Source organism: Podarcis gaigeae (genome assembly GCF_964106915.1).
Source record: "Podarcis gaigeae genome assembly, chromosome: 12".
NCBI lineage: Eukaryota > Metazoa > Chordata > Lepidosauria > Squamata > Lacertidae > Podarcis > Podarcis gaigeae.
Window position 1 is genome coordinate 58,035,103 of NC_139688.1, and position 15,129 is coordinate 58,050,231.

The following is a 15,129-nucleotide window of genomic DNA, read 5'->3' on the forward strand; positions in this document are numbered from 1 at the left end:
AACCATCTACACCCTTCCAAATGCAACCAGCCTTGCTGACGACCCTTGAAGCCAGATCCTAACCTATGAATGACACTAGCTAAGAACAGGCTGCTTAGAGACTCACATAAATGTCTTTGGTGTACACATCTATTCTCTTAAAGGTATAAAATAATAATAATTATAATAAAAATAACTATTTTGTGTGCTGTAGCAGTTCTTGTATAGCTCACAATAAGTGCAGCTCTTGACTCCCTTCCACCCCTAACCACATTCCCACCCCACCACCCACCCCATCCCAAAATTACTTGTTAAATAAGGATTAGACAGGTTGAACATTGTTTGTAGTGCAAATAGTAAACATTTTTTTAAAAAAAAACAAAACCTCTTTTTTTCTCTTTTTTACAAAATATAGAAATGTTTGGCTCCAGTAGCTGGACAAACATGTTCCTTTCAAGTATCTCTCATTGAAGAAAAAAAATATTAAACATGTTACTTCCATTTTTTTTTTAAAGTCTGGGTATTTTTTTCTTTCTTTCTTTCTCTCTCTCTCTCAGGTAAACAGTTTCAAACCAACTTGGTTGCATAGTTCTAATGTCATAAGCACCTTTACGAAATGTAACTTTGTATTTTCTTTCTTTCTTTCTTTATAATTTTTTTAAACTTTTTTTTGCAAAAATAGTGCAGAAGATAAAGGTGAGTACACCTGCGCATTATTGTCCCCTTTTACCAAAATATATACACAAGTGTGCTCTGTGCATGCATATGCCAGAAGAAACCTGCACACACACACGCACACACACACAAACGCACACTCACTGCGTCCTTGGTAAACGGATGGGAGCAAAAAGTGCCAGTGAATGTAGTGTTCATACACATGGCTTTTCTGGGCATTTTAATACCATTTTGGACTTAGCATCCAAATTGCTGCGTTTTTTAGGCGAGCTGCTGTCAGGGCTTGAATGCATAGGTAATATAGGGAAGGGAAACATACCTCCCCTTGTTGTTGATAAAGTGTGAAAATACTACGTAATAAAATATGGAGCATATAAGATAGGAAATGCCCTTGCCCGCACCATTTGAATGTTCCTCATCCAAGCCCTGGAGAACGACGCCATTCTTCTTTCCTTTGTCTGTCTCTCCTGTTGTTTTTTGAACACTGAATGCTTCTGTTTTAGAAATGTGATTGTTTTGTTTGGAAAGGCTAGGTCCACTTGGTCGTCCCTCGTACGTTTTTTAATGGTCTTCTTCAAAGTGGTAGAAAGGCAGTCCCAAACATGTATGTGAGCATGGGTGTGCCACTTGCGCACACACACCTATGAACACCCACACTCTTCCACAATCATGTTCTGGATGTCCTTTTTTATTATATTCTGCCCATCATCATAGTAGAGCATAGACATGGGCCGCAGCTTGGTGGGTACACAACAGGACTTGAGGTTGGAGAAAGGACTGTGTCCTCTCATGCGGTAGTGGTTGATAACAGTGGAGTGGAAAGAGAGCGTCGAACCAGAGGTTCCTGCAATATGACTGGGGCAGTCTCCTTCACAGTAGTTGGCGTGGTAGCCTGGTGGGGCGATGATCCAGTCATTCCAGCCAATGTCTTTGAAGCTAACAAAGAAGTGCTTCTTGCAGCAGATGTTGACTTTGCCATCGCACTCAAGACCCCGCCTCCGCCGTCTGTGCTGGCGATCCTCTGAATGTCTGGCAAGCATCATCAGGAAAGGCCTGTGTGATTGTTCCTTCTCCTCTTCTCCCGTGCTTTCACTACCTTCCCTCGCTTCTACATCTTCTTCCTTTTTTTTCCTCTTCCCCAACAGCACCAGGCTGGCTCCAGTTTCTTGGCACTGATCACAAGCGATCCGCACATCCAGGGAATTCTTTCCTTGATCCAGGAGGTGCTGGACGCTGCTGGAGACTGGGAAAATGTGCCAGGTACTTTTGCGAGTGTCCACTGCTTTTTCAGAGATGAGGATTTCACCTTTTTCTCCCTTCAAACCTCCATCCTCGTCCACCCCTTGGGAGTTGCGTTTTAGCAGCAGTCTCTGCTGCTGATATAGGCGGATGGTCACTTTTGTCCTGCTTCGATTTGCTTTAGAGACTTTGAGAAACAGCCACACATCAGCTTGAGCCACTACTGATAGCTCACTGCCTTCCTTGGAAATTTCAAAGTGCAGCATTTTCTTGGCAGGACCTACAATGGGAAAGATACAGAGATGGGAAAAACTAATTAGCAATGACAGAATAATTTCTATTCTGAAATTTAAATGACACTGTGATGCTCTAACATTGCCTAAGCTAAAACAGTAGGTTTGATTTTTCTGCCCACCCCCCCTTGATGTCATTGGTATTGGGTATATATATAGGGGGCCAGTAAGACACGACACTGAGCTTGGGAAAAGCACCTAGCTATGCATAATTCAACACACCATTTGCAAGCCCTTACATGTACAACATTGTATTTCACCCTTCCTTCTGGGTCATAGATTGATGTCATGCAGATCTTGGCCTAGGCCAAGGAAATCCTTAAATATGTAAGTGGATTTTTTCGCACACCTAGTACCTAAATCACGCAGTGACCAGCATTCTAAGAGTGCTTTCAGGTAAGAAGTGCACAGCTGAATGCACAGGAATTTTCATGTTCAGCTAAAACAATAGGATCATCACATTTAACTATATATTTATCAGTTTGCATGCACGGTTCCAGTTCCACTCGTAAATCTTTGCTTCACAAATTTATTTATGGGTGTGACAATCTTATATCATATGCATTTCTTTAACTGTTTGGTAATCTCACAAGTACTAAGTACAGTACTAAGATAAAAATTCAAGAGTAATGGAGCTAGAGGACACCATTGTTTCAACCTTCAGTTCATTGCAACTGTGTCACCTAGAGAACTGGAAATCCCCACTCTTATTCTGGAAGGCATGTTATTATGGACTTCTTGGGGCAAGCATAAAACACTCCTGACAATATTAGTATTGACTAATTTATGCCAAAACCAGTTTTGTCAACTGACTCAAAAGCTCCAGCCAAGTCAATAAAAGCAATATATAAATGTTTAGTAGTAGGCTTTCTAATGCAGCAGTGGGCAAGCTAATATGTTGGTCAGTTTACTTGGGGCAGAGAGCATGATTAAGACCTTGCCATTTCCCCAACTGTCTGTAGTCCAAAGGATCAGATACTGTACAGCCAAAGCCACAAATGTCATCATGCTGTAATGTGTGTCCCACACATTATATTTTGTATGAATCAGATCACTGCACACAAAATTCCCTACAACCCCTGACGCTAGTAGAAAATTTTATTGTTATTCATAATTTATTTATAGTTTTTATAGCCTGGTCTCCTCCCGCCCCCGCCCCCCATATACCTCTGAAATAGATCCAAGAGATATGCAGTTGGGTGGTAAAAAGAACAAGATAGAATCTAGAATCACAAGTACCAAATCAATGGCTTGAAAACATTGAAACAAATGAGTCTTCAAGGCATTTTTGAAGGCCTGCACTGACGGGGGGTTTTCATAGTTTCATAGGATGGGAGTTCCACAGCCATGGGGCCACCCCCACCCCCACCCTATCCATTGTGTGCACCAACCTCATAAACCAAACTTGTGGGCACTTGAGGAGGGTCTCGGTAGTTAATCTTAAAAAACAAACAGGAAGATGGCCCTTGAGATAAGCCAGCTACAAACCATTTAGGCTTTCCAAGTTTACACAAGCACCTAGACTTAAGCTCAGAAATACACTAGTAACCAGTGCAACTGGTGCAAATTGGTATCATGTGCTTGGAATTCCTGGCCCTCATTCATGCAGCTTCATTTTGCACCAACTGAGGTATCCAAACCATCTTCAAAGTCAATCCCATGCAGAGTAGTCAAGTTTAGGTGTAACTAGTCCATGGGTAACCACAACTAGGTTTGACTGATATAAGGTCACAGGTTCTATTCTAGGTTCAGGTGGTATAAAACTCTCCTTGGCATCAGCTCCACCTGCAATTCCCCATTAGTATCAGGTCCAGCAGACTACAAACTTGGTCTTTACTGGAGGAATGCAATCCAAGCCACAGTTGGCAATGTATTTCCAGCCCCATCAGAAGGCTTCCTAATTTGCAGCACCTCCATCTTATCAGGATTCAGTTTAAGCTTATTCAGCTGCATCCATCCCAAAACTGCTCCAACTCCCAGACACCTGTCCAGGATTTCCACTGCCTGCCTGGGAAGGCTGTTTGCCGGAGGAAAGAAATGACAGACCTGTGTTTTTTTATGTGCATATTAATGACAATGGAGCCCATATCTCCTGGTGACTTTTCTCGGCCACTTAAATGTAGAAGTATGAATTTACCTTCTCAGTTTGGTCTCAGTTGTTTAGAAAAATGAGGATGGAAATTATAAGGCAAAAAAATAGCATCTAATACACTTAAAAACAGTTCAAGGTTTCAAATTGTAACAGTCTTTTTTCCAAATAGAAGTAATTCTGTTTTCTACTGTGATGGTAGAGTTTTATGTATGTTTCTTAAATTTGCCAATGGAAAAACTATTCAGTGTAAAAACGCCTTGCTACTTAAATTTTGTAATTATTCACGTCTGTTTTAAGTTGTTCCATTTTGCACTGTAAGCAAATACCCCCCCCCCCAATGAGGTAAGCTGTTGGTTTTACAGTAGCTTGCTTTGGGGCTGTGTTTACAGGCGTTTTCTATCTTTGTGGGGAACCTTTGGCCTGCCAGATGTGTCTTAACTGCAGCTCCCACAAGGCCCAACAAGCATGGCCCATCGTTAGGACGATGTAAGTTTTAGTTCAGCAACATCTGGAGGGCCAAAGGTTCCCCACACTTGAACTATCTATATTTGTTTCTGAAATCTTTTTTTGTTTTAATCTATTATTGGATTATCTTGGTTTGCTTTTCTTAGTTGTATTGTAATGGACAATAATGGCAAACATTAAACATCAAACTGACTGGTTAATAAATACACACACACCTGCATGTGCATGCACTATGTAAATAGTGCAAATGCATTCAAAGGCACCCTCCTCTTCGCTCCTTATCTCATCCCGCAGGTGACAATGAAATGTGTGTGATTTATAATATAGTTTATATTATAGTGGGAGAAATTGCTTGCATTAATGTGTATATTAGCAAAAAAATGCATATAAAATGTATATATTTGCAGACATATGCACTAACATAATGATATTTTTGTGAAAATAATATAATGTAATAATGTCAGATTGATGTGATAATGGAGCAAACTGAACTTAAGAGTGGAAAAATGAGAAGCTGCAAGAAACTGAAATGGACAGTTGCCCACTTCTCATAAGTAAACCTTCCTCCTGCCCCGGATGACTCTGATTTTATTAGGGAATAAATTTTCACTTTCCCAACACTGTTGTCAACCGCAACCCATGGATCCCATTGGATTCAATGGGAGCAACTGATAGGCAGGTCCCATTCTCCATGTACAAGATCCCACTCTGAGTGGCATTCCTATTCATGCTAGAGTTTGACAAAGAAAAAAATAACATTGGAAACCCACTATGCACACTCGGTTTCCATGCCACAGGCTGCTCGATAATGCAAATAGGCCAGTGTTTGGTGTGACATAAACATTTCTGATCTTACACAGACATTTGACTTATCTCATAGTCCTGGGAGCTAAACTCCACTAGCATGCATGGTTCTGAAGATGCATGATATAAAAGTATGTATGGTAGATTCAAACAACTTCTAGGGATGATCAGTTAGTTAATATGTATAATTTCTTGTACGGGGTTATAGGAGTTATTATACACCCCAAAACATGAATGATTCTACCAACATTTAAACATCCTCTGCCCTAAAACTGATTAAACTATTAAGCAACAGCTCGCCAACGGGGAAGCTAAAAGCACAATGGCACAAAGTAAACCCGAGAAGAGGCTTCTGGATTAGGCCAAGGCCCATCTAGGCCAGCATCCTGTTCCCACGGTGGCCAACCAGATGCCTGTGAGAAAGCAGGGAGCAGAACATGAACACATGACCATCTCTCCCCTTAGTTGGGGTTCCAGCAGCTGATACAATGGTACCTCGGGTTACAGACGCTTCAGGTTACAGACTCCGCTAACCCAGAAATAGTACCTCGGGTTAAGAACTTTGCTTCAGGATGAGAACAGAAATTGCATGGCGGCGGCAGCAGGAGGCCCCATTAGCTAAAGTGGTACCTCAGGTTAAGAACAGTTTCAGGTTAAGAACGGACCTCCGGAACGAATTAAGTACTTAAGCCGAGGTACCACTGTATTTGGAAGGCAGAGCAGAGCCATCATTAAAGAACTTGAAACTAGGGCTGAAAGATAGTTTGTGCTTTTCGCGGTTTCTCATTAACCATAAATTCTGTCTTCAGAAAGCAGCTGCATAACAAAACTCCTCTTGCGGCCCATTCTCCCCATCTTGTCCTATCCTGAAGTGCCTAAGAGTTCTCTCATCCTTCCAGACAAGCTACCTAAATATTGTTCTTGTTCCTTCTTTTATCTTGCAAAAGAAAGGCAAACGCTTAAGTCTTGGTTGTGGTTCATTTTACAGGAGACAGGAGACTGCAGCAGGGAAGTGGAATGAGCATGCCACATAATTGCATCACAGCAGCAACAACAAAAGCTGTCGGCTGTGACCTTTTACGCTGCTTACACAAGAGATTCACATGACACTTCCATCACTACCAGAGATGGTTTTGGGGCCCAAGCTAAAAAAGTTCCTCTTATTTAAGTCTGTCTGGGATCTAGAGCAGTCCTTCTGCAAATGAAAGCATTATTTTCATTTGCAGGCAGACTAGTGAGTCAATGAAGGCTCTCACTCGTGGAAGCAGAAGGGGAGGGATTTTTGTCAATTTTCTCCTTCCTCCTGCAGCTTCCTGCACCCACCTTCCATAGTGTTCCTGGATGGGGGTCCTTCAACTGTCCACTGGCAAAACTCCACTCAACAAATCTCTAGTTCCAACCCACTGAAGTTAATGAGACTAACAGCACAGCTCTCTGCATGTTCACTTGGAAGCAAGGTTCCACTGGTCCCAGACTGTGAGTGCCCAGCGGCACTCGCGCAACGCTGGGCTCCAGGTTTGGCCTCCACCTGCTGCCTTGCCTCCATTGGTTCGCTGCCACCACCATGGCAACTGAGGTTTCCAGTAACGACAGCCTTATTGGAAGACTATCGTGAGCTCACTGTAGTGAATAAAAAGAGTTGAAATGGCTTTTAAACGGGTTGGAATTGCCCCCTTAGCACCACCCATCTCCACTTTGAATGTGTGGATCCAGAATATATGAATGTTTTAATAAATGAATGTTTTATCCAGAATAAAAACAATTACAAACTTGTGTGTGCACGTGCCAACTTCACACGGAGGCTGGTTTAACATTGTTGCACAGATAGATAGACGATGTGTGAGCCTTAATCCACAGTCACACACACAATGGTGCATACGCTAATGCATTTATTTGGAGCCCTATTTCTTCTCAAAGGTGGTCTGCTAGTCCCTGCCATACCTCTGTCTGTTTCCCAGTCTCTCATGCTGCCTTTGTCCACCCATTTTCCTTCAGTGGCTGCTGCTGCCGTCTCACCCTTGACACACATGCATTATAGCATCACAGTAATATCACGGGGTGATGATTACCCACAGTGAAATTTTCCCTTCTTAATGTGCTGGGGCTTTCTCAAGATCTGGAAGTTGAAGAGAGCAGCAGGGCCCAAGAAGCAGCAGTAGACACCTGAAGTTAACATCCTAGCACATCCAAATCTGCAATGCAACAAGGAAGGTGGTGTGACTCTGGGGCCAGGCCTCAGACACTTAGAAGCATAGGAGAAAGAGTGCGGGGTTAGGGTGGGCAGCAATAGCAGCAGCACTGGCTTTATCTCTGCTTCCTGCAGCTCCGGTGTTTGTTCTGCCTTCGGAGAAGCCAACTGAGGATGGTGGGAGAGGGCAACAGGACACAGAAGAATGACCTTGACCTCTAGCCTTGACCTCTAGTCAGAATCACAATTGCCCTGTCATAAGCTAACAGTTTAGATGAACTGAGTACGCCATGCTAGGGATGGCGGATGGTTGAAGGGATCACCTGGGATTAAAAACAAAAACATAGTCTTTGTTTTGGAGCTGCCAAGTTCACTAGGGGGAAACACCTCCCCAGTCTATATGCAGGCATTGAAGTAGATGTCAAGAGTGAGGCAAAACTCCTAAATGCTTCCCCGCCCGCCCCCGGAAGGAAAAAAAACGCTCTTGGCCTTTCAAGCGATTCCAAGCACCCACCATTTCCTATGTATCCCTGCAATGACATGCTCCCATCTATGTGGACTCAAAGACATGCACATAGGCTCTCGAGGGCATGCCCTGGCACATTCCTCCTAGGGGAACTTCGTACTTGCAGGCTACCCTCCCACGGCCCCATTCACCAATGTATTTCCTATCTCTCTCAGATTTAAAAAGTTTCAAAGGGGAAACAACTGGTTTCCAATTATATTTCAATTAAGTAGATTCACAACTGGGTGCCAATTAAATTTCTTTCAAGCAGATTCACTGGAAGTGGGTTTATTCCTTGCAGCAAAAGAAAATAAATTTGGTGTTCAATAGATTCCAGGTTGTAAAGCAAAGGAGGACCGTTTTAGAAACGTAATAATGACAGCAACCAGCCAGCCCAGCCTATAAATCATAAATGCATTTCTCAGTGTCTTGTCAAAAACACACTACTGTGACCTTAATAAATATCTTATATTTTAGTCTCTGGGCCTATCAGCTTTATCTTCTCTCTCTTTCTCTCTGCTCTGTTTCATTATATCACATTCTCCCTGAAGTTCACTATTCTGGTGCTTTTTAATGCTTTGTGCGGGAAATAAGATTGTCAGATGAGCTACAGAGAAGCACCAGAGTCTTTATGCTGCAGAGCCAATTGGGTAAAAGAAATTTATAGGTAGCATTAAGTTGATGGGGAAAAGCCTTTGGAGTATGCCCTCTAGTGGCTATTTGATTTTCTATTCAGAATTTTAAAAAATTGAACCCCCAGAAAAACAGATCATTTTAAAAATGAATGAAACCTTCGTTCTAAAGACTTAAATTAACTATTCTCTTTCTCCCACTTCCAGTACTTTTCATTTAATTCATTTAAAAGATGTATCTACTCCCCCCCTTTTGCTACCGAATCTTAAAAAAGCAAAAAAGATATGTAACACAGACTGTAGTCCTGTTTATTTTTACTGGGCTTCAGGTACTACTAAAATGAATGGAACTTATTTCTGAGAAACCCTGCTCAGCTTCAGGCTATAACTGATAAAAGCCTGGATCACAATTTCTATTAATTCTTGTCTAACCACTGATCACAGTCACTGGAATGTCAATGTCACCTATTCCTAGCAACCCCATTGGCAAATGTAGGTGGTGACTGGACTGCTAACATTGGCTAAACAGTGGCCAACAAAATAAATTTATAATTGGCTGCTGTATCAACAAGCTATTATTGATTATTTTCAGCAAATAATATTTATTCTTTTCCCCAAAATGCCAAAGTTATGCCTCTGATTTAGTTAACTTACTGCATAACTGATGCAGAAATGTTGTTTTGCCTTACTAATGAAAATTTATATTAAAAATTCAACTCTTTTTTGTTAACTGTGTTATTATAAACATTACAACTTGAATATCTCACTAGAACCCATTTTCCCTGGCACAGGGAGAAGTCTTGTCCACATTTGAAGGCATTCGTTTCCACAAAGGCCTGGAATGTGAGTGGCACCTTTTCACAATTATCTTGATCACCTGGAGCAGACAACACCTGTGTTTTGGGACGGAGTCAGTATATTCACCTTTGGCCCTCGTGTTCCCCGTATCTTCTAATCTAGAACGTTCTCCTGTTTAATCTGTGCTAGTCCAAAGAGGAAAACTGAAAGGTGTACACATGTGCCTGTCATTTGTCAGATTTGTATATGGCATCTTGGAAGATACCTAAATAGAAAAGATGAAATTATTCTTCTAATATCAGTAGTGCAACAGCTGCATATTTCCTGGGAGCGATGAGACAGTTAAATTAGAGCACTTTAGACTACTTCTATTTTCATCGGTTGACAAAACTTTAGAACATGTTGCCATTCACTTCCATTGATTCTCTACTGCCTCCCTTTCAGACAATGGTTGCTTGAGGAACCGCGACATGAGTAAAATGCTACTGAGGAATAGTATTTCCCACAGTATACCATTCAACTCAAACACAGTTGGAACACACCACAGATTTGGTTTTGACCCCTCATGATCCCCAACAGATCCCTGCCCTTGCAGACCTCTTTCTTGACATTAGGCAGACGGCTAGATTTTCCTGTCACTTCCACAGGAGTGATCAGAAGACACCAGCACTATTTTAGTATTGGACACCCACCCTCAGGAAGGGAAAGCATTTAAGAAGGTTAATACTTGTAAGGAATATAAGAACTGTGGATAGTGGCTGAGAAAAAGACTGAATAGTTGACCTAGTTATGGAATAATATGCAACCAGCAATCATGACCTCGAGATACTGGCTTAAGCCCATATGGGCCAGTGTATGACCAAATCACTGAATAGTAGTCTAGGTTTTATGTAAAATTCTTTTTTCCAGCAAGTCCCACAACATCTCCCTTGGCATTAATATCTCAGTGTTTCAAAGAAATTGGCAGGGAGAATGAGATGAGAAGGAAAAATATAATTTAGATATTTTGTGAAACATACACAGAAAAATGCTTCCGGGGGGGTGGAGCAGATATATAAATGGGGCAGAAACGCCCAAAATATACTGACCCGTGGTGTGCTCTACTGGCAGCAGGAAGAGTGTGAAATTAAGGTAGTTGCCAATACCAATGCTTCCTCAAAATACAAGCTGGAGTAGTTTGACTGTTTGGTAGCTTGCAGATGGGGGGAAAATGAGTAGCTGGACTATTGGACACTTTCTGGGCAATGGCACAGCTAATATTAATCATGTGACTCTGTAAGCCAATTGGAGTGGGTGTCGCTGTTAAAGCGTGTCACTGTTGCCTTTGGAGCCTGGTTTAAGCAGATACAGTGCAAACTACTGGAACTCACACAGTGCCTCAAAACCACAGTTCATTCCATGTGTCTTTCCCCCTCAGCCTGGTGCTGCGGTAAACTGGATGCAAAATCTGTCCATCAGATGGGCTAGCAATTTCTTTGCTTCTGAATGTTCACTCCTTAATTGAGTACCTCCATGTGATCACAGGCACTGAGACATTCTACTCATCTTTTGAAAAGGAGAGTGTGCTTTTCATCATCATCATCATCATCTTTATTCCCTACCAGACAAACAACTGGTATGATAACATTTACAAGGACACCAACCACCAGGGCTTCTTGTATAGTTGGAACTCATGCAGCTAGCAGCAGCAGGAATATCTGCTCTTAAAACCACGCATGATTCTCTGCATGTCTTTTTATGCAAACAGAACATCTGAGTCAACAGGTTTTCAGGACTGGAAACTCTGAGAGTTGTCTTAATTGTTTATATTGCTGCAGCAAACTTTTAAACAAAAATGCTCAGTGTGCCTGTGCATACTTTGCCTACCATATGCTGTACCAAGCAAAACAATGACATTCCTTGCAAGCTGTCTTGGCAACAGGGGGAAAATGCTTTAACTAGGCAATACAATTAATTTCTGGAAAGTTTTCAGTAGCCGTTTTAAACCTATGCGGATTAAATAACTATTGGCTTAGACAGGTAAATCTGAATATGCACACACACGCATGCAGAAACACACATACATGTTAAGTACCAGAGTTAACATTTAGCATAATACACATATAGAAAGCATCAGGTACATGCATACGCTTACTATTTAATGGGGAAGTAGGTAATTCTCTCTATACCCTGTCATAGGTATGATCAGAGAATCGATATGACAATGCCTTTTCTTTTAAAAATGCACCTTATCAATGTTGCATTCTTTGGCAAGGAGCTCTTAGAAATACCATATTTCCTCCCCTCCCCTTCCCCTCCCCCAGTGTGCAAATGTCAGCTTTACAATTTGGTTCGTCCACAACTATTTGTCCCAGTTACTATTGAGGTTTTCTGACAGTAGCTGTTAACACTGTTGCTGCCCTGAATATTTGCTGTTGATTGAGTACCATTAAACATACATATTCTCAAATTCACAGGTTTTACAGTGAGTGGGTTTGAAAACTGATTTTAGCTGTCTTCCTTTGCCCAGAGTATTTCACAGTGCCTGCCCTATTTGTCTGTTCCTGTCTCTGTTTTTCATTTTCAATCATCACCCTCAATAGTCTACTGTTTATCTGTTCTTTTCACAAATGTACCAGGGAGACAAACCCACTTACTCAAAATTTCAGCCTAGGAGTGGTATATAGTTCCCTCCTCGCTGGCTGGCTGCATTTATAAGTGTAATCAATGCATCTGAAACCAAGGTTAAATTCTAGAGACCCAAATCCCTTCCTGCTTTCACTCTCTCCCTTCTCTCAACCTGTAACCTCACAAAGAGTATTACTGTTGCAAAGAAAAGCAAAGTTAATTGCAATTCTGACTGAGACCTATTCAAGTGGAGTTCCCACCCCCTGCCACAGCACCCACCTGATTCTGCAAATGTTATGATCTCTGAAGTTTGCTCCACAAGTTCATTCATTTCTGTTTTTCTTCCAATGTCATCCTCTATTTCCACAAAGCCATCCTCTCTCACTTTCCCCACATGGAGTTTCTTGATAGCGTTAAAAAGTGCAGCTTTGGGCACCGACTGAGTGATGTTGGGTCTGTCCCTCAAATGCAGCATGTTCAGAATGTGCTTCTTCACTGCTTCCACCATCTCAGGCTGAGAGCTGGGCACATCCTTTGAGAGCGTGGCAAGGGCACATGATGGACAATCGGTGACTGAACTGTGCCCCTCAGATCCTGGGGTCGGGGAACTCCTCACTGTAATCCAGCAAAGCACCAACAAAAATCCTCTCTTCTGAAGCAAAGGCATCCTGGCAGCAAAAGTTGTTGTGATTCCTTTTTAAAAGGCACTGCTTTTCTTCTCCCACCACCACTTCACACACAGTTTGCTTGTCTCTGTCCCCCTCCCTTCCTTCTTCTTCTTCTTCTTCCTTTCTTCCTCTTCAGCAAATTCTCTGGAACAAGAACAAAAAGTTTTCTGTGAAGTTTTGTTTGCAGGTTCCCTCTCTGAATTCAGTAAGTGCTATAGATGTTTGTGACTGTCAGTGAGAGGAGTTCTGACTCTGTCTCAGAGTGGGAGAGAGAAACACTGAGAAAAGAGAGAGAGAGAGAGAATGAGAAAGAGAGAGGGAGAGAGAGAGGAGGACGGATTGGCCTAAAGTGAGTGAGTGAATGAGAGAGGGAGGGAGTTTTGTCTGTGAGTAAAAGCTATGATTAGGAAGGGGGAGGATCAGCACATATTCTGACAGGCTGCCTTCCTTATGCTCACTGCACTCTGGCACACACACCTCTCCCTTATATGTGTTTTCTGCCTGACCCACCTCTGCTTTTCAATCTCTTTTTCTTGTCTCACATTTGTCCTGTGCTTTCCCTTCCTCTTCTTTCCTTGCAGCCTCGACATATTTTGCTTTTCTTTCTGTTCTCATCTTCTTCAAAGTACCTCAGGTTAACAGAGCAGGGTGAGAATGGAAGGAAAAGGTGAAGGCAGAGACCTTTAAAACGCCTTCCGGGGAGTTATGGACTCTGCCAGAACAGGATTCCAAGGAAGTGCTAGGGAATTTGCGACCTGAGCAGCAGGAGAACGTTAGAGGAAAGATCTTACTGTATTCTGAATGGAGCAGATAACAGAACCCGCTTGTCCAGACCTTTTTAGATGCTGTTGAATTATCAACACTGGCAAGGAATCTGAAGAGGGCAAAATAAAACTTTTGTTGGGGTCCTTATAATATGCTCTGTCTTTCCAAGCTGCTGAAAACAGAGAGGCACTGAAAGGCCCAAGCAGAACCTATTTGTGTTCTGCTCTCAAGTTCTGTGTCACAGTTTTTTGCAAAGGTCGCCAGTGAATACATTGTGAATTAGGCAGCCCTGCCAAATCTATGCACTACTGCCAAACCTGAAAGTCCCTTTTCAGTTGTAGCAACCTGAGGCTAATCCATGATTGTTGCTGCAGAGAATTTTGACTCAGTAAAAGATGAATAAAAGGTTAGTAAGGTCCCAAACCTCAGCCTTCTGAAAGGCCCTTGATTTAGTGGAAGGTGCATTTTGCAGAAGCATTTACTGCAAGTCTGTGGTTTGTATTTTTTTAAAAGAAAATTGTTATACCCCCCTAAAGAAAACGGACTACCATTAATTTCTTTTGCTGTGTGTTTATTTAAAGAGGGTGATACTCTTGTCTGGTATTCCAAAATCGTCGTCATGCTTTGCTCAAATAAGAAACTGGATTTAGGGCCTCCAAGTTGTTTTTCTTCCATTCAATATGTGCTATCTTAATGTGAGTTTTAAGTTCATTCAGCCATAAACCACATTGTTCTACCCCAACACTTTAGAGTTTCTTATATGATACCTAAGCATCTCAGTTTATTGGTAGGAGGGTGATTACAATACACTAGGAGAAGCTATTCATGACTGTTTCAGCTAGAGGAGTTGGTGAAGAAATCGGAACAAAATATATTTTTCCCCTGTACAGTATGGAAATAATTTGAATAAGCCGGATAGGTTTTGCAAACGTTCCATCCTATACATTTATTTCCTTTTGCTTTTTGAAATATGGATGCTTTCTAGCAGTGAATGAAAGCAAAGGATGTTCCTTTGCATATCCTGCTTAGACCACCACCCCCACCAAAAAAGTTTTGATGCTCCTGAGTTTTGCTTCTGCTGTGCTTAATATGCTTCATTTGCTTTCGAAACCATAGCTGCATTTTATCTTAAGGAAATATATGTAAAACGCAAGCTGCGCAAGCTGTACCATCAATGAACGTCTAATAGTCCTAATTAGTTTTAATTCATATATATGTCAAAACCGAGCCCAACATAAGATTAAATTTCTGAGCATCTTTCAACAGATACTGAAGTAACATTGTAGTTAAAAGGTTGAATGAATATTTTATATACAGGTGTGCATGGCTATGCTGTTAACAGGAAGTGTGGGAGCTCGTACCATTTTTATACATATAGCAAATATTGCTTACATAATTCACCTAACAAAATCTTAACAA

General features: G+C 41.7%; 1 protein-coding gene across 1 annotated transcript; it reads right to left on the reverse strand.

Annotated features, from left to right (window-relative positions):
- Positions 1–1,234: 1,234 nt before the first annotated feature.
- On the reverse strand, positions 1,235–13,406 carry INHBA (inhibin subunit beta A). Its single transcript, XM_083706377.1, has 2 exons — positions 12,557–13,406; positions 1,235–2,173 (listed from the first exon to the last, which is right to left on the reverse strand). Exons 1-2 carry the CDS (start codon positions 12,942–12,944, stop codon positions 1,296–1,298), a joined length of 1,266 nt encoding a protein of 421 aa, XP_083562503.1. The 5' UTR covers positions 12,945–13,406; the 3' UTR covers positions 1,235–1,295.
- Positions 13,407–15,129: the final 1,723 nt, after the last annotated feature.